Source organism: Hemitrygon akajei, chromosome 3 (assembly GCF_048418815.1).
Source record: "Hemitrygon akajei chromosome 3, sHemAka1.3, whole genome shotgun sequence".
Lineage (NCBI taxonomy): Eukaryota > Metazoa > Chordata > Chondrichthyes > Myliobatiformes > Dasyatidae > Hemitrygon > Hemitrygon akajei.
Window position 1 is genome coordinate 46738157 of NC_133126.1, and position 24138 is coordinate 46762294.

At 39.5% G+C, this 24138-nt stretch overlaps 1 protein-coding gene across 1 annotated transcript in view; it reads right to left on the bottom strand.

The window, feature by feature from the left end:
- LOC140724532 (kinesin-like protein KIF28) overlaps positions 1-24138 on the bottom strand; it is a 101477-nt gene that overhangs the window by 35146 nt on the left and 42193 nt on the right. The window contains exons 10-18 of the mRNA XM_073038976.1: positions 20382-20524; positions 17690-17811; positions 16958-17048; positions 16480-16540; positions 15384-15507; positions 14366-14513; positions 13085-13197; positions 11649-11756; positions 105-250 (exon numbers count right to left, since the gene is read on the bottom strand). Coding sequence (XP_072895077.1) covers positions 105-250; positions 11649-11756; positions 13085-13197; positions 14366-14513; positions 15384-15507; positions 16480-16540; positions 16958-17048; positions 17690-17811; positions 20382-20524 — 1056 coding nt within the window. The remainder of the gene's footprint in view (positions 1-104; positions 251-11648; positions 11757-13084; positions 13198-14365; positions 14514-15383; positions 15508-16479; positions 16541-16957; positions 17049-17689; positions 17812-20381; positions 20525-24138) is intronic.

Sequence of the window (24138 nt, forward strand, 5' to 3'; positions counted from 1 at the left end):
TCACTTCTGGACCAAAATAAAATTTACCTCAAAATGCTACATTGGCAATAATCAATCATAAGTTTAATAAGAACACTCTACTGTAAATACTCTTTGAAACTTACCTCCCAAGATGCAAGGTCTCAACAGGATCCCAAAATGGATCTTGTTCCATCTTGTTGTGTACTGTTCCATTCTCTAGAAAATTCTGGTAAATGTCTTCAATTAGAAGCTTTCGATCAGTGAATTTGTCCTGTGTCCATATGACCACCTTGAATAATAAACAACAGCCATTCCATTTTTCAGTTGCATTCTGTTTTATAGACCTCCCTACACAAAAAAAAAATGCTTGGGGAAGTTGTTGGTTTGACCAAGTCTAGCATGTGAACGATGTACAGGTTTAGGAAACCAAGCACTAAACAAATAGGTTCAAATCCAAGCATCAGATCCCCTCCACTGAAGGATATTAATGAATCAGCAGCAATGATGAGATGTCATAGTTTCCAGTGTTAGCCACAAATGAGTGAAGTCATTGATTACCGGTATATTACCGAAGAATGTGACATTACAATTTCTGGAGATTAAACCAGTATCTAAATCAGTATCTGAACTCACACATATGTAAGCACTACCCAGTAAAAGTGTGAGATCACGTGGCAAAATGCTGACCCAAGCCTCAGAGGTGCATTGTTACAAGGAGTCACTAATACTTTTTAACCAGCATTTGGAACAGATATATTGTCCAACATGAACTGGAAAGCAAATTTATGAAGTGGTTAGAAAGAAAGATGGGAAGACCTTTAGGTTAAATTATTGAGTACATAAACTATTGGCAGATGGCATGCTATGCCAGGAATTCTGAGTTAATTCATGTAAGAAGAAGCAACAAAAGCAAGACCAAGAATATCCATCAAAGAGGAAAGAATGCAGAACGCTGCATTACAGACAGTTCCCAGTGTCTTTGTACATGATGCACGCAGTATGCAAACATTTATAGCAGTCATTAGACAAATTGAATGCTTGTTTCAAGGGCATGAATTACAGAAATATGGGAAATAAACAACACTACCAAAAATATTTAAAGCATAACAGAAAAATTTCAGAAATATTAAGGTTCTGAATATGATAAAGTGGTTGTAGACCTGAAATGCTAAAATCTATTTCTCTCCCCACAGAAACTGCTGACCTACTTAAAAACACAAATCGTGGTTAACAGCATACAGTTTCATGCTTTAGAAGGTGGCTTACTCTGTACATTTGTGTCTCCTTATTGAATGAGGGATACACTTGGACTGGACGCGTGAGGTAAAGGCACCAAGGAACAGTTGCACAATTAGACCCATATTGACTGAAGTTTGGAAAAATCAGTCGAGTTTTAGAGATTTTATTGAAACTGGCAAGGCAATTGTCAAGGTAGACACTGAAAGCATGCTTGGTGAAATCTAATACCTTCAAAGCTGAGACTGATAAATTCTTGAGAACAGGCAGGGGGATTGTGGGACCAGATCAGATTAGCCACTGGATCAAGTCAAGTCAAGTCACTTTTATTGTCATTTCGACCATAACTGCTGGTACAGTACATAGTAAAAATGAGACAACATTTTTCAGGACCATGGTGTTACATGACACATTACAAAAACTAGGCTGAACTACGTAAAAAAACAACACGGTGAAAAAAAAACACACACCAACTACACTAGACTACAGACCTACCCAGGACTGCATAAAGTGCACAAAACAGTGCAGGCATTACAATAAATAATAAACAGGACAAAAGGGCAAGGTGACAGGCCAGGCGCTGGGTATTGAGGAGTCCGATAGCTTGGGGGGAGAAACTGTTACATAGTCTGGTTGTGAGAGCCTGAATGCTTCGGTGCCTTTTCCCAGACAGCAGGAGGGAGAAGAGATTGTATGAGGGGTGCATGGGGTCCTTTATAATGCTGTTTGCTTTGCGGATGCAGCGTGTAGTGTAAATGTCCGTGATGGCGGGAAGAGAGACCCTGATGATCTTCTCAGCTGACCTCACTATCCGCTGCAGGGTCTTGCGATCCGAGATGGTGCAATTTCCGAACCAGGCAGTGATGCAGCTGCTCAGGATGATCTCAATCCAACCCCTGTAAAACATGATGAGGATGGGGGGTGGGAGATGGACTTTCCTCGGCCTTCGCAGAAAGTAGAGACGCTGCTGGGCTTTCTTTGCTATGGAGCTGGTGTTGAGGGACCAGGTGAGATTCTCCGTCAGGTGAACACCAAGAAATTTGGTGCTCTTAACGATCTCTACCGAGGAGCCGTCAATGTTCAGTGGGGAATGGTCGCTCCGTGCCCTCCTGAAGTCAACAACCATCTCTTTTGTTTTGTTCACATTCAGAGACAGGTTGTTGGCTCTGCACCAGCCCATTAGCCGCTGCACCTCCACTCTGTAAGCTGTCTTGTCGTTTTTGCTGATGAGACCCACCACGGTTATGTCATCAACGAACTTGATGATGTGGTTCGAGCTGTGTGTTGCAGCACAGTCGTGGGTCAGCAGAGTGAACAGCAGTGGACTGAGCACGCAGCCCTGGGGGTCCCCGTGCTCAGTGTGATGGTGTTGGAGAAGCTGCCTCCGATCCGGACTGACTGAGGTCTCCCAGTCAGGAAGTCTAGGATCCAGTTGCAGGGGGAGGTGTTCAGGCCCAGTAGGCTCAGCTTTCCAATCAGTTTCTGAGGGATGATTGTGTTGAATGCTGAACTGAAGTCTATGAACAGCATCCAAACACATACGAACATATGGCAGAATACGTTCAAGGGGCCGTGTGATTCTTCAGTTACCATATCTTATATCGTTATCTACTTCTAGATGGAATAGACAGAATTCTCACTGACCAGATAATGAATTTATCACACCAGGAAGACTTCCATAGAGAAGAAAAGGCAACATATTGTCTTTGGATGGAATCTCTGCCCATCTTTCCAATCCAATGTAGTTAATTACTCAACAGCATGTTTAATGTAGGAGCAAGGAGGTGTTAAATAGACACAATATGGATGATGTTGGCAAAATCACTTCCCTCATTTTTCAGGGCTGCCACTCCTGAGCAGTGCAACAGCTTGTACCATGTTGCCACATCCCTCACATCCTGTCATAATATGGATATTTCCCACGTGTCTCCTGTTAAAATTAGGAGAAGACTCAGGTCCTATGATTCGTGACTTTGAGGTCATGTTTTAAATTTAAATTATTTAAGTTTGCATTAATTCGATGGTTTATTTTTAATTCATGTCCTTTCAAACATCTGTTTTTTAAAAATTTACATAATCGTTGCACTATTCATAGCTTAGGAAAGACTGCAAATGGTGCCCATCTTTAATTTATCTGAAAATTAGTTGTTAGTCATTCACACTGCTGCCTGCTTGGGGATGAGGCTAGAAGCATGTGAAACACAGACCAAATCTTTTACCAGCAGAGCTAAGTATGTTAGATAACCTATTGCACAATACTTCATGAGGGATATAATTTTAGAAAATAAGTACCTTTATTTGATAGTACTGAATTCATTCATCTGGAAAATATATTAGCAGATTAGAAATTAAATTTGTATTAGCATAATCGAGGGTTGCATGTGATGGAATTGAATTGATTTTATTTTTTACATCCTTCACATACATGAGGAGTAAAAATTTTTACATTATGTCTCTGTCTAAATGTGCAATGTGCAAATTATAGTAATTTATAATAAATAGTATGTATTGCAGGACAGCCAATGTAACATAGAAATACAATTGCATCAGCATGAATTAATCAGTCTGATGGCCTGGTGGAAGAAGCTGTCCCGGAGCCTGTTGGTCCTGGCTTTTATGTTGCAGTACAGTGTCCCAGATGATAGCAGCTGGAACAGTTTGTGATTGAGATAACTTGGGTCTCCAATGATCTTTCTGGCCCTTTTTACGCACCTGTCTCTGTAAATGTCCTGAATAGTGGGAAGTTCACATCTACAGATGCACTGGGTTGTCCGCACCACTCTCTGCAGAGCCCTGTGATTGAGAGAAGTACAGTTCCCATACCAGGCAGTGATGCAGCCAGTCAGGATGTTCTCAATTGTGCCGCTGTAGAAAGTCCTTAGGATTTGGGGACTCGTGACAAACTTCTTCAGCCGTCTGAGGTGAAAGAAGAACTGCTGTGCTTTTTTTCACCAGACAGCCGGTATGTACAGACCACATGAGATCCTTGATGATGAAAGTAAATAGAGGGTTACCTCAAGCAGAGCGGCCTGTGGAAAGCGGCCAGTGAGTGAGTGGGCCAGTGAAGGAGTGGAGATTTGAGGCTTCGACGAAAAGAGGCTTCGACGAGAAGAGGCTGAGGATGAGCTTCACTCCAAGTGAGGTAAGGCCGGGTAAGTTCCTTTCAAAGGAGAAAGTTTCAAAAGTTGAGGCAAGTATTGGGTAGGTCATGGCAGCTGAGATCGGCCCCGTGGTTTGTTCATCCTGCAGCATGTGGGAAATTAGGGATACTTCCAGTGTCCCTGACGACTATGTGTGCAGGAAGTGTGTCCAACTGCAGCTTCTGGCAGACCGCATTGAGCATCTGGAGCTGCGATTGGATTCATACTGGAGCATCCGCGATGCTGAGAAAGTCGTGAATAGCACGTTCAGTGAGTTGGCCACACTGCAGGTAAAGGCTACACAGGCAGAAAGGGAAGGGGTGGCCACTAGACAGCGTAGCAGTAAGCAGGTAGTGCAGGAGTCTCCTGAGGTCATCTCCCTCCTAAACAGATATACAGTTTTGGATACTGTTGGGGGAGATGTCTCATCAGGGGAAGGCAGCAGCAGCCGAGTTCATTGCACCATGGGTGGCTCTGCGGCACAGGAGGGAAGGAAAAGGAGTGGGAGAGCTATAGTGATAGGGGATTCGATTGTAAGGGGAATAGATAGGCATTTCTGCGGCCACAAACGAGACTCCAGGATGGTATGTTGCCTCCCTGGTGCAAGGGTCAAGGATGTCTCTGAGCGGCTGCAGGACATTCTGGAGTGGGAGGGTGAACAGCCAGTGGTCGTGGTGCACATAGGTACCAACGATATAGGTAAAAAACGGAATGAGGTCCTACAAGGGGAATTTAGGGAGTTAGGAGATAAACTAAAAAGTAGGACCACAAAGGTAATAATCTCTGGATTACTACCAGTGCCATGTGCTAGTCAGAGTAGAAATAGGAGGATATTTCAGTGGCTTGAAAAATGGTGCAAGGGGGAGGGATTCAAATTTTTGGGGCATTGGAACCAGTTCTGGGGGAGGTGGAACCGGTATAAACAGGACGGTCTGCACCTGGGCTGGACTGGAACCAATGTCCTAGGGGGAGAGTATGCTACTGCTGTTCAGGAGGCTTTAAACTAATGTGGCAGGGGGATGGGAACAAGTGCAGAGAGACAGAGGGGTATAAAATGAGGGTACAAGCAAAAAGTAGTAAGGTGAAAAGTAAAAGTGGCAGGCAGGCAGGCAAATCCAGGGCAAAAAGCAAAAAGAGCCACTCTTCAACATAATTGTATAAGGGCTAAGAGTGTTGTAAAAACAAGCCTGAAGGCTTTGTGTGTCAATGCGAGGAGCATTCGTAACAAGGTGGATGAATTGAATGTGCAGATAGTTATTAATGGATATGATATAGTTGGGATCACAGAGACATGGCTCCAGGGTGACCAAGGATGGGAGCTCAACATCCAGGGATATTCAATATTCAGGAGGGATAGACAGGAAAGAAAAGGAGGTGGGGTAGCATTGCTGGTTAGGGAGGAGATTAACGCAATAGAAAGGAAGGACATTAGCCTGGAGGATGTGGAATCGATATTGGTAGAGCTGCATAACACTAAGGGGCAGAAAACATTGGTGGGAGTTGTGTACAGGCCACCTAACAGTAGTAGTGAGGTTGGGGATGGCATTAAACAGGAAATTAGAAATGCGTGCAATAAAGGAACAGTAGTTATAATGGGTGACTTCAACCTACATATAGATTGGGTGAACCAAATTGGTAAGGGTGCTGAGGAAGAGGATTTCTTGGAATGTATGCGGGATGGTTTTCTGAACCAACATGTCGAGGAACCAACTAGAGAGCTGGCCATTCTAGATTGGGTATTGAGCAATGAGGAAGGGTTAGTTAGCAATCTTGTTGTGCGAGGCCCCTTGGGTAAGAGTGACCACAATATGGTGGAATTCTTCATTAAGATGGAGAGTGACATAGTTAATTCAGAAACAAAGGTTCTGAACTTAAAGAAGGGTAACTTTGAAGGTATGAGACGTGAATTAGCTAAGATAGACTGGCAAATGATACTTAAAGGGTTGACGGTGGATATGCAATGGCAAGCATTTAAAGATTGCATGGACGAACTACAACAATTGTTCATCCCAGTTTGGCAAAAGAATAAACCAGGGAAGGTAGTGCACTCGTGGCTGACAAGGGAAATTAGGGATAGTATCAAGTCCAAAGAAGAAACATATAAATTAGCAAAAAAAAGCGGCACACCTGAGGACTGGGAGAAATTCAGAGACCAGCAGAGGAGGACAAAGGGCTTAATTAGGAAAGGGGAAAAAGATTATGAGAGAAAGCTGGCAGGGAACATAAAAACTGACTGTAAAAGCTTTTATAGATACGTGAAAAGAAAAAGATTGGTCAAGACAAATGTAGGTCCTTTACGGTCAGAAACAGGTGAATTGATCATAGGGAACAAAGACATGACAGACCAATTGAATAACTACTTTGGATCTGTCTTCACTAAGGAGGACATAAATAATCTTCCGGAAATAGTAAGGGACCGAGGGTCTAGTGGGATGGAGGAACTGAGGGAAATACATGTTAGTAGGGAAGTGATGTTAGGTAAATTGAAGGGATTAAAGGCAGATAAATCCCCAGGGCCAGATGGTCTGCATCCCAGAGTGCCTAAGGAAGTAGCCCAAGAAATAGTGGATGCATTAGTGATAATTTTTCAAAACTCCTTAGATTCTGGATTAGTTCCTGAGGATTGGAGGGTGGCTAATGTAACCCCACTTTTTAAAAAAGGAGGGAGAGAGAAACCGGGGAATTATAGACCGGTTAGTCTGACATCGGTGGTGGGGAAAATGCTAGAGTCGGTTATCAAAGATGTGATAACAGCACATTTGGAAAGAGGTGAAATCATCGGACAAAGTCAGCATGGATCTGTGAAAGGAAAGTCATGTCTGACGAATCTTATAGAATTTTTTGAAGATGTAACTAGTAGAGTGGATGGGGAGAGCCAGTGGATGTGGTATATTTAGATTTTCAAAAGGCTTTTGACAAGGTCCCACACAGGAGATTAGTGTGCAAACTTAAAGCACACGGTATTGGGGGTATGGTATTGATGTGGATAGAGAATTGGTTGGCAGACAGGAAGCAAAGAGTGGGAGTAAACGGGACCTTTTCAGAATGGCAGGCATAGTGGGGTACCGCAAGGCCCAGTTGTTTACAATATATGTTAATGATTTAGACGAGGGAATTAAATGCAGCATCTCCAAGTTTGCAGATGACACAAAGCTGGGTGGTGGTGTTAGCTGTGAGGAGGATGCTAAGAGGATGCAGGGTGACTTGGATAGGTTAGGTGAGTGGGCAAATTCATGGCAGATGCAATTTAATGTGGATAAATGTGAGGTTATCCACTTTGGTTGCAAGAACAGGAAAACAGATTATTATCTGAACGGTGGCCGATTAGGAAAAGGGGAGATGCAACGAGACCTGGCTGTCATTGTACACCAGTCATTGAAGGTGGGCATGCAGGTACAGCAGGCGGTGAAAAAGGCAAATGGTATGCTGGCATTCATAGCAAAAGGATTTGAGTACAGGAGCAGGGAAGTTCTACTGCAGTTGTACAAGGCCTTGGTGAGACCGCACCTAGAATATTGTGTGCAGTTTTGGTCCCCTAATCTGAGGAAAGACATTCTTGCCATAGAGGGAGTACAGAGAAGGTTCAGCAGATTGATTCCTGGGATGGCAGGACTTTCATATGAAGAAAGACTGGATCAACTAGGCTTATACTCACTGGAATTTAGAAGATTGAGGGGGGATCTTATTGAAGCGTATAAAATTCTAAAGGGATTGGACAGGCTAGATGCAGGAAGATTGTTTCCAATGTTGGGGAAGTCCAGAACGAGAGATCACAGTTTAAGGATAAAGGGGAAGCCTTTTAGGACTGAGATGAGGAAAAACTTGTTCACACAGAGAGTGGTGAATCTGTGGAATTCTCTGCCACAGGAAACAGTTGAGGCCGGTTCATTGGCTATATTTAAGAGGAAGTTAGATATGGCCCTTGTGGCTAAAGGGATCAGGGGGTATGGAGAGAAAGCAGGTACAGGGTTCTAAATTGGATGATCAGCCATGATCATACTGAATGGCGTGCAGGCTCGAAGGGCCGAATGGCCTACTCCTGCACCTATTTTCTATGTTTTCTATGATGTGGATGCCAAGGAACTTAAAGCTGTTCACCCTCTCAACCCCAGATCCATTGATGTCAATAGGGGTTAGCCTGTCTCCATTCCTCTTGTAGTCCACCGGCTCTTTTGTTTTTTAGACATTGAGGGAGAGATTGTTTTCCTGACACAACTGTGTCAGGGTGATGACTTCTTCTCTGTAGGCTGCGTGGTTATTATTTAAGATAAGGCCAATCAATGTAGTGGTGTCAGCAAATTTAATTAGCAGATTGGAGTTGTGGGTTGCAACACAGTCATGAGTATACAGAGAGTAAAGGAGGGGGGCTTAGGACACAGTCCTAAGGGGAATCTGTGTTGAGGGTCAGAGGGGCAGAGGTGAGGGAGCCCACTCTTACCACCTGCAGGCAATCTGACAGGAAGTCCAGGATCCAGCTACACAAGGCAGGGTGAAGGCTGAGGTCTCTGAGCTTCTTGTCAAGCCTGGAGGGAATTATGTGGTTGAATGCTGAACCGTAGTCCAACAGCAGTGTTCTCACATAAGTATCCTTCTTCTCCAGATGTGTAAGGACAATGTGTAGAGCTGTGACTATTGCATCATCTGGTGATCGGTTGTGTCGGCAGGCAAATTGTAGGGGGTCCAGTGTGGGTGGTAGCACGCTGCAGACATAGTTGTTGACCAGCCTCTTAAAGCATTTACTTATTATTGAGCTGAATGCAACAGGACGCCAGTCGTTCAGACATGTTACCTTGATCTTTCTAGGTACAGGAACAATGGTGGGTGTTTTGAAGCAGGAGGGCACTCTACACTGGGAGAGGAAGAGATCAAAATTGTCAGTAAACACGCCTACCAGCTGTGCCATGTACATCCTGAATACCTGCCCTGGGATGCCGTCCAGTCCCACAGTTTTGCAACTGTCCTCCCTTTAGTGTAGAAATAGCAGGGGTTCTGACAGAAATATTTCAAATGTCATTAGAAACAGGGATGGTGCCGGAGGATTGGTGTATTGCTCATGTGGTTCCATTGTTTAAAAAGGGTTCTAAGAGTAAACCTAGCAATTATAGGCCTGTCAGTTTGACGTCAGTGGTGGGTAAATTAATGGAAAGTATTCTTAGAGATGGTATATATAATTATCTGAATAGACAGGGTCTGATTAGGAACAGTTAGCATGGATTTGTGCATGGAAGGTCATGTTTGACAAATCTTATTGAATTCTTTGAAGAGGTTACGAGGAAAGTTGACGAGGGTAAAGCAGTGGATGTTGTCTATATGGACTTCAGTAAGGCCTTTGACAAGGTTCCGCATGGAAGGTTAATTAGGAAGGTTCAATCGTTAGGTATTAATATTAAAGTAGTAAAATGGATTCAACAGTGGCTGGATGGGAGATGCCAGAGAGTAGTGGTGGATAACTGTTTGTCAGGTTGGAGGCCGGTGACTAGTGGTATGCCTCAGGGATCTGTACTGGGTCCAGTGTTGTTTGTCATTTATATTAATGATCTGGATGATAGAGTGGTAAATTGGATTAGTAAGTATGCAGATGATAGTAAGGTAGGTGGCGTTGTGGATAATGAAGTAGGTTTTCAAAGCTTGCAGAGAGATTTAGGCCAGTTAGAAGATTGGGCTGAACGATGGCAGATGGAGTTTAATGCTGATAAGTGTGAGGGGACTATATTTTGGTAGGAATAATCCAAATAGGACATACATGGTAAATGGTAGGGCATTGAAGAATGCATCAGAACAGAGTGATCTAGGAATAATAGTGCATAGTTCCCTGAAGGTGGAATCTCATGTGGATAGGGTGGTGAAGAAAGCTTTTGGTATACTGGCCTTTATAAGTCAGAGCATTGAGTATAGGAGTTGGGATGTAATGTTAAAATTGTACAAGGCATTGGTAAGGCCAAATTTGGGGTATTGTGTACAGTTCTGGTCACCGACTTATAGGAAAGATGTCAACAAAATAGAGAGAGTACAAAGAAGATTTACTAGAATGTTACCTGGGTTTCAGCACCTAAGTTACAGGGAAAGGTTGAACAAGTTAGGTTTTTATTCTTTGGAATGTAGAAGGTTGAGGGGGGACTTGATAAAGGTATTTAAAATTATAAGTGGGATAGATAGAGTTGACGTGAATAGGCTTTTTCCATTGAGAGTAGGGGAGATTCAAACAAGAGGACATGAGTTGAGAGTTAGGGGGCAAAAGTTTAAGGGCAACACAAGGGGGAATTTCTTTACCCAGAGAGTGGTAGCTGTGTGGAACGAGCTTCCAGTAGAAGTGGTACAGGCAGGTTTGGTATTGTCATTTAAAGTAAAATTGGATAGGTATATGGACAGGAAAGGAATGGAGGGTTATGGGCTGAGTGCAGGCCAGTGGGACTAGGTGAGAGTAAGTGTTCGGCACGGACTAGAAGGGCCGAGATGGCCTGTTTCCGTGCTGTAATTGTTATATTGTTATATGGAAACACCTGTGTACTTCAGGCTCGGAGATGACCAAGGCACTGGTTGCTTCAGCAGCTCTCCTCGACGGTTCAGTGTTGGCGACATTGAACCGATCATAAAAAAGATTTAGCTCATCTGGGAGAGAGGCAGCAATGTTGGCAGCGCCGTTGTGCTAAGCTTTGATGTCTGCCTTGCTGTGCAGACCTTGCCATAAGCTGCAAATGTTGTTGCTGGAGAGTTGTGTCTGGATCTTGTCCCTGTATTGTCGTTTCACTACCTTGATGACTTTGTGTAGATCATAGCTGCCTTTCTTAAGTTCCTGTTGGTTACCAGCTACATAAGCTCTGTCTCATGTGATAAGTGCCACTTGCATGGAACTGGATGAACAAGGGTTTCTGGTTTGGAAAGACCCTGACTGATTTTTGGGGGACAACATCCTCGAAACACTTCCAGATGAAGCTCGTGACCTCATCCGTGAACTGTATACGCAGTAGTTAGCACAATCCTCAACTCAGGTGCTGTCTCTGTGAATTTTGCTCACTCCTTACTGGCTGCTCCAATTTTCTCCCGCATTCCAAAGGCAGGTTAGCTGGCTGCTATAAAATATATCTTGGTGGAGGTAGTGGAAAAAAGAATCAAATCGGAGTAGAAGGCCACGTAAGAAAGAATAAGCTGCAGAGAAACATACAGAAGTTGGCACAGTCCTGGTGGGTTTGTTCTTCTGGGACGCGCTACGACTTAATAAGTCAAACTTCTTTGGAGTTGCAATAAATAAACAAATGGAAATGAAATCCTGTGTGAACGGCAATAAACGATATTGGCACCAATGTGACTCACCTGCTTGTTTATTTTGTTTGTCACCTTTATTGTAATTTCTTTTTCTAACTCTTCGCCCTTTGCATCTGTTGATGTCAAATTCTTCACCTGAAGTTCAAAGTTAACAGGCTATGGAAAAACAAATAGATGCTATTAATTTATTATTAAAAACCAACATATTTCTCTTAACGTTTCATGTACAAGATGTCACCCAGCATCCTAAGGATTGTTTGTTGTCTCAAGGATGCAAGCTGGGAAAATTCAGTGTTTCTACGAAAATGTCACTATAATTAACTGAGATGGCATTGACTAGCTTTCACCCTTCTGGCAATGGGATTTCCCCTGATGGGAAATAATAGAATTAGGTTTTGTTTAATTTTTATTTTATTTAAGAATACTAGCAGACAGGTCACCAGGAGATCTCCCCTGCTTTTCTTTGAGTGGTAATATAAGATAGATTAAACTCATTTTGCTTCATGAAGTGCAAAATATTTGTCTGGAGATTCATGCCCAGTCAGAATTGCTTAAACTATTATGTACTAGCATTGTAGGAAAATAAAATAAAACAGCAATGTTGAAAGTATTGAATAAAAGCAGAAAATGCTGTACATACTCATCAGACCAGAAAGAATTTGTGTGAAACATTTGAGTTCACAGATCCCTCATTGGAATTGGGAAGGTGAGGTTTTACTTTTCTTTGAAGTTCTGATGAAGTTCTTCAGTCTGATACAATAATTCTGTTTCTCTTTTCACCAATGCTGCCAGAGCTTTTGAATATTTACAGCATTTTCTTCCTCATATTACTGTTATATTCTGCCTCCAAGATTCATTTCATCAAAGCCAGTAGAAACATATAACATGCTGATGGGCCTAAACGCCACAGGCAGGGCCAATGATCAGGGATTCATTTCTGAAAGACCGACTAGTGGCCATTGTGGTGAACTACATATACCTGTCTGGACTGCTCCTGTGGCTCCTCCCACAGACCCCTGCTGACTGCTCCTGTGGCTCCTCCCACAGACCCCTGTATAAAGGCGACTGAGGCCTGTTGCCCTTCCTCATTCCCCAGGATGTAGTGTTGTTCATTCTTCCAGTCAATAAAAGCTGATACCTCGCTTCCTACGTCTCAGCGTGAGTTATTGATGGTGCATTAGCCATACAATTTTTGCTTGTGTTCTGTTGGAAATGCATCTTAAATTTTCAAGTTTCTGACTCAATAGGAATGGATATTAATACTGAACCAAGTTGATCACCTAAATTGCACAGAATGACAATCACTTGTAGGGGAACAAATATCCCTGTCTCCATTTCATAGTTCAGGTCACATAAGCTATGACAGCAATTTTGTATCTTTACATTAGGAATCTCTGTGTTGAGGCAGAATTAAAAAGAGAAAGTCAGAATGATGAAGACAGGATGTTTTTATTTGACTTCTTAAAGAAAAAGAGCAAATGTACCTTGTTAAGTTCTTCACTTATTTGGTTCACTTGGGCTACCACAGGCATGATAGCAATGAAGTCATGAAAGATATGAGTCAAGTTAGGATTCATAATTTCTTCTTGTTTTCCATCTGCAATTAAAACAAGCATAAGATACAAATTAAATGCCAATGGTAAAAACAATTGTTCAATATCTAATTAAATATAAAAGGGCAGACACAGGCTCCTTGTGAGATTATACAGAGAGGAACACGGGAAAAGAGCAAGGATAAGTTTAATTGAATTATTTTTAATTAAATGAATGCATTCATTTAAAAAAGAATTTTAGTGTTTTATTTTGTTTTTTTCACAGAAGTTAATAATTTTAAAAATTTGTTTTAATGATTTTAGTAGACAATTTTAAACTGTGTGTTTAAGCTTCTGAATCTCTGGAACATTCAACAGTGCTCAAGGCTCCTGAGTGCTGACAAAAGCTTAAGCTTAGTTGTTCCAGCTGATTCATGGGGAGGGCTTTTTTTTTGCACAAGGGTCTCAATATTCCTCGTATTTGCAGCAAGCTGCTGAAAGTTGAATTGAAAACAGTGATATTCTCTTTATAATTGTTTGTTAATTGCAGACTCCAAGGAAAAGGAGAGATCTTTGAGAAGTTGTGGTCTGTACCCACTCATAGCTTTCCCCCCGCCCCCACCTTTTCTTCATCTAGCTCTGACAAGCCTGCTCACCTCCGTGAATATATGTTACAGATGAGAAGTCAAGTGCATGTGCCACGAAGTTTTCCAGACAGCTGATATTAGTCTGCTCCGTGATTCATCTGACAAAAGTGAGATGCTGATAGAAAGGGCTGATCAGTAGTGTGAGGGCAATTTTCCCTGGTCGGCAGATTCATGTGTCAGCCATCACTAGTGTTGTCACCTGTGGCCACAGAGCTGTGACGTTGATACTTGTTCTCCTTCAACAATTCAGAGTGGCATCTGCACCAGCACCAGCTTTCTCTCAGAGACCGTAATTTCAGTCTCTTATCTGCAGCTGTCAGAGACTCAATCCATGGATAAGTGGATGCTAATTGATTTTGAGTGAATCTTAAGTCACAAGTAATGAAAACGAGAAGGAACCAAGATTGTTGAAAGAAACATGTACAGGCAGATTGTAAATAACAAAATATTGTTTGTTTCTATTTTTCCCCAAAATGAATGAGAGATTTAATCACAAACTTAACTCTGACTCAAAGATTTGGTAAAACATTTCTACAGAAAGGGTGGATATTATATTCATATTCATTATACTTATAATGGAACATACCCAATTTCACCTGGCTGAAGCCTTCAGTAGACACCAGTTCAGAAGTAAAAAAATCATAATTGTATTTATGTATTTTATCTCTATCACTTTGTTCATGTGGAAAGCCCACATATAGGAAGAAAGAACTGGATCCAATTATAATTCTGTCCTGCCAAAAGAGCAAAAAAAATGTTAAGTATGTGATACGAAAGAAAAAAACATCCAATTTATATGAGTTTAAGTGCAAAACATAATACATATTTGAAAACTTAAATATCTGAAAACAACTGCATCTCCATCTTTGCTGGCTGTCAAGCACACTTAATCATTTCTTTTACAATACTGAGATCTGCACATGATCATGTAATGTCAATGAAGATTTAAACTATAACTATTAGTGACATTTCTTGATGAATTCTATTTATAACGATCTTGAGCTTTGAATACACCAAGCTGCTAACATTTAGAATCCTTCCAGCCACAGTCATCAGAGAAGCTTTCTAGCGTGGTGTTGAAGCATCCAAGTTTATACACACTATGTATCCAAGTCACCTGGTTAGCTTATTTTCAAGTCAGAAGCTCATGAGCTTGGATTCCATGACAGAAGCACTGTCTGAATTTGTTTCTATAGTAAAGTTGTAAAGGTGTCTTGATATTATAGATGTGGAAAAGATATCTCCTCTTGTGGGAGAATCTAGTATCACAGGGTCACTGATTTAAAGTAATGCCAAATTTGAAACACAGATGAGCCAAAAGATTTTCTTGCAGAGGACTGAAAGTCTTTGGAGCTTTCACCAAAACTGAGTCTTTGAGTATTCTTAATTTAGATACATTTTTGATAAGAAAAAATGTGAAAGCCATGAAAGGAGAACAGGAATGCCGAGTTGAACTTACGGTCAAATCAACAATATTTTTTACTGAATAATGAAGCACCTCTTCCTGCTTTTAATTCACATGTTTGTGTGTATTACATATTACAAATGGGGAAATATATGATGCGCCCCAAAGAAACAGACATACTATATGTTTGAATGCCTACCAGATGTTTCAGCTGATGTTTATTGAAAAGGATTCCTCCATTGACTCTAACCCTAGCCTGGTTTATAGGCTCAATTATCACTTGGTGCTCACAAACTGTTATCACTGCATGCTTGTCCAGAATCCTGAGAAGGCAAACACAGTCAATGTTCAGCACACTTTTTTAATAGCTATTTTCAATAACCTTTACCATTTGGTAGATCAGTTACCAGTTTTCCATTCAATTACTTGTCTGTTATCTTTCAAAGGCTTACACTTTAGCCTTATCTTCAGCTATTTCCCCCTTTCTTCACGGTGTTAGGTCACCCTTTGCTGTACCTGCACACTCCCATGTATTTTGGTAAAGCAGATTAGCGATCATGCTCCAAAAGCAAGCTTGTGTGGCGAGGAATCTTTGCAATGAAAATAGGCATAATTTTTTGCACTTTGTAATAATATTATACAGCAGATCTAATAATCAAATTATGAAGAAAAATTGCATTGTAATCTAGGCTTTCTTCTCATCTGCCTGTTTCTCTATCCATCTGTGATGATGATCAAGAGGACCTGCAAAGGCCAGGCAGATGACTCTTTATCCATACAAATGAAATATCCTATAATATAATTAGGATCCTGACTTCAGTCTTGTGTAATGTATGTGTGGAAATGTGCTCTGCCCATGTGAACCCTAAAGGGCCTGTTGTTAGCCATACAGAAATGGCCACATACACTATTTTATATTTCTGGCACTAAAAATGTTCTGCAGGTTATGCCTGGCCCAAATTGCTTGACTTAACCTCCAATCACTCACCTGGAGCTGTCACTGTTAGCCCAGGTTAGACAACATTAGTGTATGATGGAATACATATTATACATTCATAAACATGCAAACTACCTTGGAGCTTTCATTTGGCATTTGCAACTCATCTGTCAAATGAGACCTATGTGAGAAGCTAGTGGCCACCTCGTCACTGAATAGGCAAGCAGTCCATACACTCTGCAAGTAAAAAAAATCTAACCATCTGAATCTTCCTATAAACTTCTAAACTGCTCTAAGCATACCTGTTATAATGGCAATCAAACAGTGGAAGATAATTCAATATATACTTTTTACTTACCCAGGTCCTTTCAAGACAATGTCATGCTCTGAATTAACAGTGTGTCCTATTGCAGATGTGCCTAAAACATTAAAAGAAATTTCTGGTTTCATTATTCTGTAGTTGTAATTATAGAGCACTTATTCATATTAGGCTCCTGTTCAGTATACAGAAAGAAATCAGCATATTCATTTGTAAAGAGGAGTTTGGTTTTCATCCAGTGACAGCAGATTTCCTTCTAAATACTAAGTACAGTGTCAGGTTAAAATGGATGCAGTTCTATTTTCTTTGCTTTAATTCTTTGAAGCATGAACCATCACAAGTGTTTGAGAATTGTTAAATACTTCAGCAGTCAAATGAAATAGATTTGATCCTTTCAAACTGTAACAAGCTTGTTTTACTACCACAGCCACAAGATAAGTGCATAAGATTAAAAGACTTGAAGACTGATTGGACCATTAGTTTTAGATAATGGAGTCTTTTCTAAAGCTTCACCTACCGTTATGAATAAAGTGTCGAATCACCCCGGACAATTGGGGATCTTCATTAATGTTCAACAAATATGGAAATGCTGCCATCATCATCTCCTCCTGAAAATAAAATTGGTCATTTACAGTTCTATACTCTAATTTTTGCTGTATCAAAAAGCAAATTTAATTGCTGTTTAAAATAGAGATCCATTTAAATGAGTATTCATTGATCCAAAACAGTTTTAGTTATAGCTTTATGGCCTTTCCACAAAAAGCACAACTCTTTTATCAGAATCAGGTTTAATATCACTGGCATATGTCGTGAAATTTGTTAACTTTACTTCAGCAGTACAATGAAATACTTTATAAATAAATATAGAGAAATAAACTGAATTACAGCAAGTATATATATTCTACTAAATAATTAAGTTAAAGTAAGTTTTATAAAATAAAATTTATTTTGGTGTTCACTCTAGGAGAGAAGACTTGAAGTTGAAATTCATTTTGCTTTGAAGCTATAGTAAATCTATAGGACCTTTAAATAAGTCAATTCTATATCATTTTTCAGTTTAGAAATCCTTACAAATGTGTTCTTATCTGTGTTACAAAAATGAAGTACAGTACTGGATGATAACATTGTGTTGGAGATGACAGACCATTACGAGTTTGGAATCCCAGTTGCAACAATGCTATAGTAAACTGACCATGATATTTAATTGTTTTTGTAAAATAGATAGGTTATTAAATATTTGAATTATTACCTTTGTAATAATGCTGTATTGCTGCTCCCATTCCTTCCTTGCCTCTTCTAGCTTCTGTTGCCATGATTTCTGTATTTCTTTCACTTGGTGCTCATTTTCTAAAATTCGTTGTTTAAGCATCTCTGGATTGTTGGTAAAGTAACATATGTTCTCAATCAATGGGCCAAAACACAAATGCAACTTATGTCAAGTGTTAAAATTAATAAACAATAAGTCACAGTAAGGAACTTGGCCCTTCATGCACTGAGTGCACGCTGACCATAAAGACCACTAGGCCTATTCTAATCTCATCTTTGTTCTCCCCAAATTGCCATCAACTCTCCTTCAGATTCTATCACACTGGCCCACTTTCATGCCTTAGGGATGTGGGAAAAAAACGTGAAGAACAAGCAGTCTCTGTGCAAATAACACTGGAGGACGTGGTTGAAGCCAGAATCAGAATCAGAGTCAAAATCAGGTATAATATCACTGACAAATGTTGCTTTCTAGCAGCAGTACAATGCAAGATATAAACATTTCCAAAGTTACAATTAAAAAAATGAATGTTGTGGAAAGAGGAATAACAAGCTAATGTTCATGGGCTCGTGGGGAAGAAGCTGTTCCTAAAACGAGCTGTGGTTACTGATCTTTTAGCTGTAGCACTGTGGTGCTCCATCCACACATATCTTACAATTTACAACAGATTATGAATCAGAATGCCAAAAGCAGAACCATGCAATCTCAGAAAACAATCCATCAGGTCAAAGCTCTGTATTCCAGCGCACTCTTACCCTTCTCTGTTTACCATTTCTGAGGGAGGGGGTGGGGACTATTAAACAGGCAATGCAAAGAAACTCCAAGACCATTTCAATGATGGCAGAATCAGCTCATGGGAGCTACATGCTAGACATTTGAAAGAATATTTCCATCTCAATCCCCATCATCATAAAGGCCAGAGTTTAGTTCACATCATATATATCAACAAGCACATAAGACCACTAGATATAGCAAAGGCTAAAGGACCAGACAAGATCCCAAATCTGAAGAACTGCATTCCAGAGCCAGCTATATCTCAAGCCTAGCTCTTCCAGTACATTTAAAATACTGTCAGGTACCTGACAATATAGAAAATTGTCCAAGTACATCCTGTTTACAAAGGACAAGATAAATTTAGTCTAGCTAATTACTTCTCTATCAGAAAGAAGGTGTTGGAAGGCATCATCAATAGCACTGTTATGCAACATTTCATTTCCAATATCTAGTTTTGGTTTTACACACACTAGGTGGGTTCAAACCTAATCACAACCTTCATCCAAACATTAATGTCTGAGAAATTTTAGACCTCATATTTAATGAGAAATACAGTGTCCCTGGAGAGTCTCCAGAGGAGGTTCTCAAGAATAATCCCAGAAATAAAAGGCCCCATATGAAGGACATTTCATGTCTCTAAGGCTGTACTCAATGGAATTCAGATGGATGAGGGGTTGGGATCTCATTCTAACCCACTGGATAATGAAAGGCCTGGATAGAATGGTACAGAGAGAGGTTATTTCTATTAGGATGAGAGTCAAGGATATGAGATTATACTCTAAAATAAAAGAATGTTCCTTTAAAACTGAGATGAGGAGGAATTTCATCATATAGAAGGTGGTGAATCAGTGGAATTTGTTTCCATAGAGGAATGAGGGTATATTTAAGACAGAGGTTGAAAAGTGTTTGATTGGAAAAATGGTTAAAACACTTACATGGGTTGAAAAACAAACAGCCAGGATTGAATGATGAGAAACTCGATGAGCCAAATGGTCTAACTGTGCTCTGATATTTTATGGTCTTAAAAACATGGGGATAAAAGAGTTGAATATTAAAAATAATGTGAAATTATTCTCCATTGACAACAATTTGTATTAGCGTAGCATCAGGGTTAAAGTGAAGTCCACAGACCACATAGAGGGAAACACTTCAGTGGTTGGAGTTATAACTTCTTAAACATTCATTCTTTCCACAACCACCAGATCATGGCCATAGTTCCTCTTTCCTCTGTGGCAACAATGCATGGCATCTGGAAAATACGCTGTAGTTATTCCCTTGACACTGCTACCATCAAGCATGAGGACTTCAGGCATAACTAAAAGCACTATCAGCAGGATCCGTTTCAAGTCATACACTATTCTGAATGCTCATGGTCTTTAATCAGAGCTGGGTCAATACCCTACAACACTCTACCAAGTAGCATTTTGGAAATTACTTCACCAGAGTGAATGCAACAATTCAAGAAGATGACTCACTGCAAACTCTTCAAAGGCACTTTAGGGGTGGATAATAAATGCTGGCCTTCCCCACAACAACCATCTCCTGGAAGTATAGATGCATTGAAGTATCTTAGCTTGTTTGAAAGCTTTGAAATAAATTAGATTGTTAGTAATAACATGCAATCATTACTCAGGAGTGGTAGAATATTCCCAAATTAAGTCCTGAATGCTGATGGGTTTATATTTGAATTATTGGCAAAATGTGAGTGTAAAACTGAATGAGAAAATGGCAGAATTTTGGTGCAACAAATGAATAAAGTAACAGTGAAACCATTCTTAATGTCAAAGATGTAACAGCAATTATTTATATTTCTCCTCTTACTATTTCACCCACATATCTACTGATTCCATTTTTAATAAACTAAAATGCTTCCAATCTTCCAGGGACAAAGTAATAAACCAACCTCGCTCATCATTGTGGCTATCACCAGCCTTCTCCAAATCAATAATTCTTGCTTGCAATCTAGTATTATCTGCTTTCAGATCCACGAAAAGTTGTTCGGCTAGGCGTTCATTAATCACTGCTGTGTTCTGGATACTCTTAGCTCTTTAAAGACAGGAAATATGCAAATATTAAGTAAGCCATTTGACATTTTCTTGTATTATTTTAATGTATAACTTTCCATTTTTTCAAAAGGTCAGGTCATTTTGGTGTCCTTATTTAACAGGTAATATTGTCATCTGGAAGGTGGGTGTAGAAAAGGATTCTGCAGCATTCCATGTCCTAATAACTTCGGTGGCTCAATATGGAGTATAACATTTACATGTTAGAAACATAGAAAAACTACAGCATAATACAGGCCCTTCAGCCCCCTGTGCTGTGCCGAACATGTACTTACTTTAGAAATTACCAAGGGTTACCCATAGCCCTCCATTTTACTAAGCTCCATGTACCTATCCAGGAGTCTCTTAAAAGACCCTATTGTATCCGTCTCCACCACCGTCGCCGGCAGCCCATTCCACACACTCACCACTCACTGTGTAAAAAAAACCTACCTCTGACATCTCCTCTGTACCTACTTCCAAGCACCTTAAAACTGTGCCCTCTCATGTTAGCCATTTCAGCCCTGGCAAAAAGCCTCTGACTATCCACACGATCAATGCTTCTCAATGTTGATGATCTTTGTATTTTTAGTAAGTAATAACTTGTATCAAAATAGAGTTAAATATACTTTGTTATTTCCTTTCATAGATCTCTTTCTCATCAACACTTGTAATTGTTGGCCTTCGCAGTTTTCTCCATGGTTTTCTATAATGGAGTGATTTGCGAGCTAATGGGAAAGTGCCCACATGCAACCTGAGCTTGACGTTTTCAACATCCCATCACAGCATACAAGAATGTTATTCCACTTGAGACCATCAGATTAAAGTGGCCATCTTATGTTATGTGAAATTGGCTATGTGAAAAAGAATAAGTGAACACTATTTTTCAGCTCACATTCCTTGATCTGTGTAGATGATACGGCTTCATGCTGGGGAAAAGCACAATATGGATCGTTTACTGGGAACCCTCCTCATAACGTTGGAGGTAGGGTCACCTATACAAAAATAATAGTATACAGCATGTGAGTGTGTCTTTAAGACCTACAAGTATTGTGTAGTATGACCTATGACTGTTGTATGAGAGCTACAATCTATAAATCATACTTGTTTCATAGCTCTTTCCTTGCTACTTGCCTTTCTGAATAGCAAATCATAAAAAGTCTAAGGATCCTAAGATAACAGGATGAACAATGTAATAATCCCCATAATGGCATCAATCTATTTGCTGAAAATAATAGTAAATACAATTATGTGCAAGAACATAGCTGCTTATAAAACCCGGCATGTGTAGACAAAAAAATTACTAATCACTGTCATTGACACAAGAGATTCTGCAAATGCTGACTATCCTGAGCAACACATACAATATGCTGAAGGAATTCAGCCTGCCAGGCAGTATCTTTGGAACTTAGGAAGTCAGACAGGAACTGTGCAATCATTGTTCAAGCCAACAATTTACTCCAAGAAGCTGATTACATTCTTTCGACTATGCTGCAACTTTTGATCTTCAATCTCAATCAAGGGCACTCCTCTAAAATTTGCCCAGACGTCTGTAACTGTCCATTGTGCAAAGAGACCAAAATTGGATGATATATTTCACACAAAGAAAGGAAAGTACTTTTGCCCTCATGTTTCATTGTGTCTACTAACTCCGACAATCATTTCTATCTATCTATCTATCTATCTATCTATCAGTTCTTCATGTGCTCTAACTCCCAGCACCTTCTCCTTCACTGTAATCTTGAGTACACAACTCTGTTTACGGTATAGATGCTTGGAGGTGCTTTTTCCCAATGTATTAGGCTCCACTTGAGTATAAACCAAACTTTAGCCCATTTTCCTGTAGCACCTTTCCAGTACGGGCGAACATAAAAATTAGGAGGAGAATATTCTGCCCCTAATAGCTGCTTACATTTTAATAAGAAAGTGGATGAATTGCAACTGAATTCCTCATTCCTATCCACTCTCAGCCACGTTTCAATCCCTTGCTTGTTCAATTTGTATCAACGTCAGCCTGAACAACATTACAGACTTTTCTGCCTTGCACTGAGGAGATCCAGACTCACAACCATAAGAAAGAAAAAGAACACCATTTCACCTCTGGTTTTAATAGTCAATCGCTTAATTATAAACAGTGATCCCTAGAAAAATCTCCACATTTACATTTTCAAGACCCCTCAGGATCTTATGTTTAAAGTCCAATATTTTTTTTTATTGAATTTTCAAATAGGTTACAGAAAGAAAAAAAAATTATCAACCCTTCCCCCCTCCCCTTAACCGCTGCCCCCCTAACATATCCCTATAGAAAAAAAAGAGAAGAAAAAAGAAAGAAAGAAAGAATGCCTGGATATTGGAAGATCCCCACATGCTCCATGGAGTTCATAATAGCTTTAATATGTATATTTATTTCTTTCCCAGATAACCAATAATTTTATCTTTGGAGCACCTATATATTTAATCCTATTTTTTGTAAATAAGGGCGCCAAATTTTCAGAAATATTTCATATTTATCTCTTAAATTATAAGTAATTTTTTCAAGTGGAATGCAGCTAAAAATGTCATTCTTCCAATGATCTATACTTAAGTATGAATCCGATTTCCAAGTAACTGCAATAGCCTTTTTGGCTACTGCCAATGCAATTTTTATGAATTCTTTCTGATATTTATTCAGTTTGGATTTCGATTTTATCCCTTCAATATCACCTAGTAAAAATAATGTTGGATTATGTGGAAGTTGTATTCCAATAATTTGTTCCAGTAAAACTCTTAAATTTGTCCAAAAAGGTTGAATTTTAAAACAAGACCAAGTAGAGTGTAAAAAAGTACCAATTTCTTGATTACATCGAAAACATTGATCAGATAAATTTGAGTTTAATCTATTTATTTTTTGTGGTGTAATATATATTTGATGTAAAAAGTTATATTGTACTAATCTTAGTTGAACATTTATTGTATTTGTCATACTGTCAAGACATAATCTTGACCAACTTGTTTCATCAATTTTAATATTCAAATCAGTTTCCCATTATTGTCTTGACTTATGAATTCCTTGTTTAATTGCCTGTTTTTGAATCAAATTATACATACCAGAAATATTTTTTTTAATTTTTCCTTTATGAATTAAAGTTTCTATTTCATTAGGTTTCGGCAATAACATTGTTTGACCCAGTTTATCTCTTAAATAAGCCCTTAATTGGAAATAACAGAAAAGAGTGTTATTTGATATTTTATATTTATTCTTTAATTGGTCAAATGACATTAATATACCTCCTTCAAAACAGTCTCCTATACATCTAATCCCTTTGTGAAACCAGTTATATAAAAGTTGATTATCCATTGTAAAAGGGATAAGTTTATTTTGAATTAAAGGTCTCTTTGCTAATAAAGATTTCTTTATCTCATCATCAACATTTATCTTAATCCATAAATCAATCAAATGTTTTAGTATAGGAGATTCTTTCTTTTCCCGTATCCATTTAGATTCCCATTTATATCTCAAATCTTATATATAAAATGGATTTAAACCTTAAATACTAACCCCAAAGCTAAAGTGGTGACAAATGGCCAAATTTCAACATCATTTCAGTTAACAAGGTCAACTAGACAAGGTTGTCCATT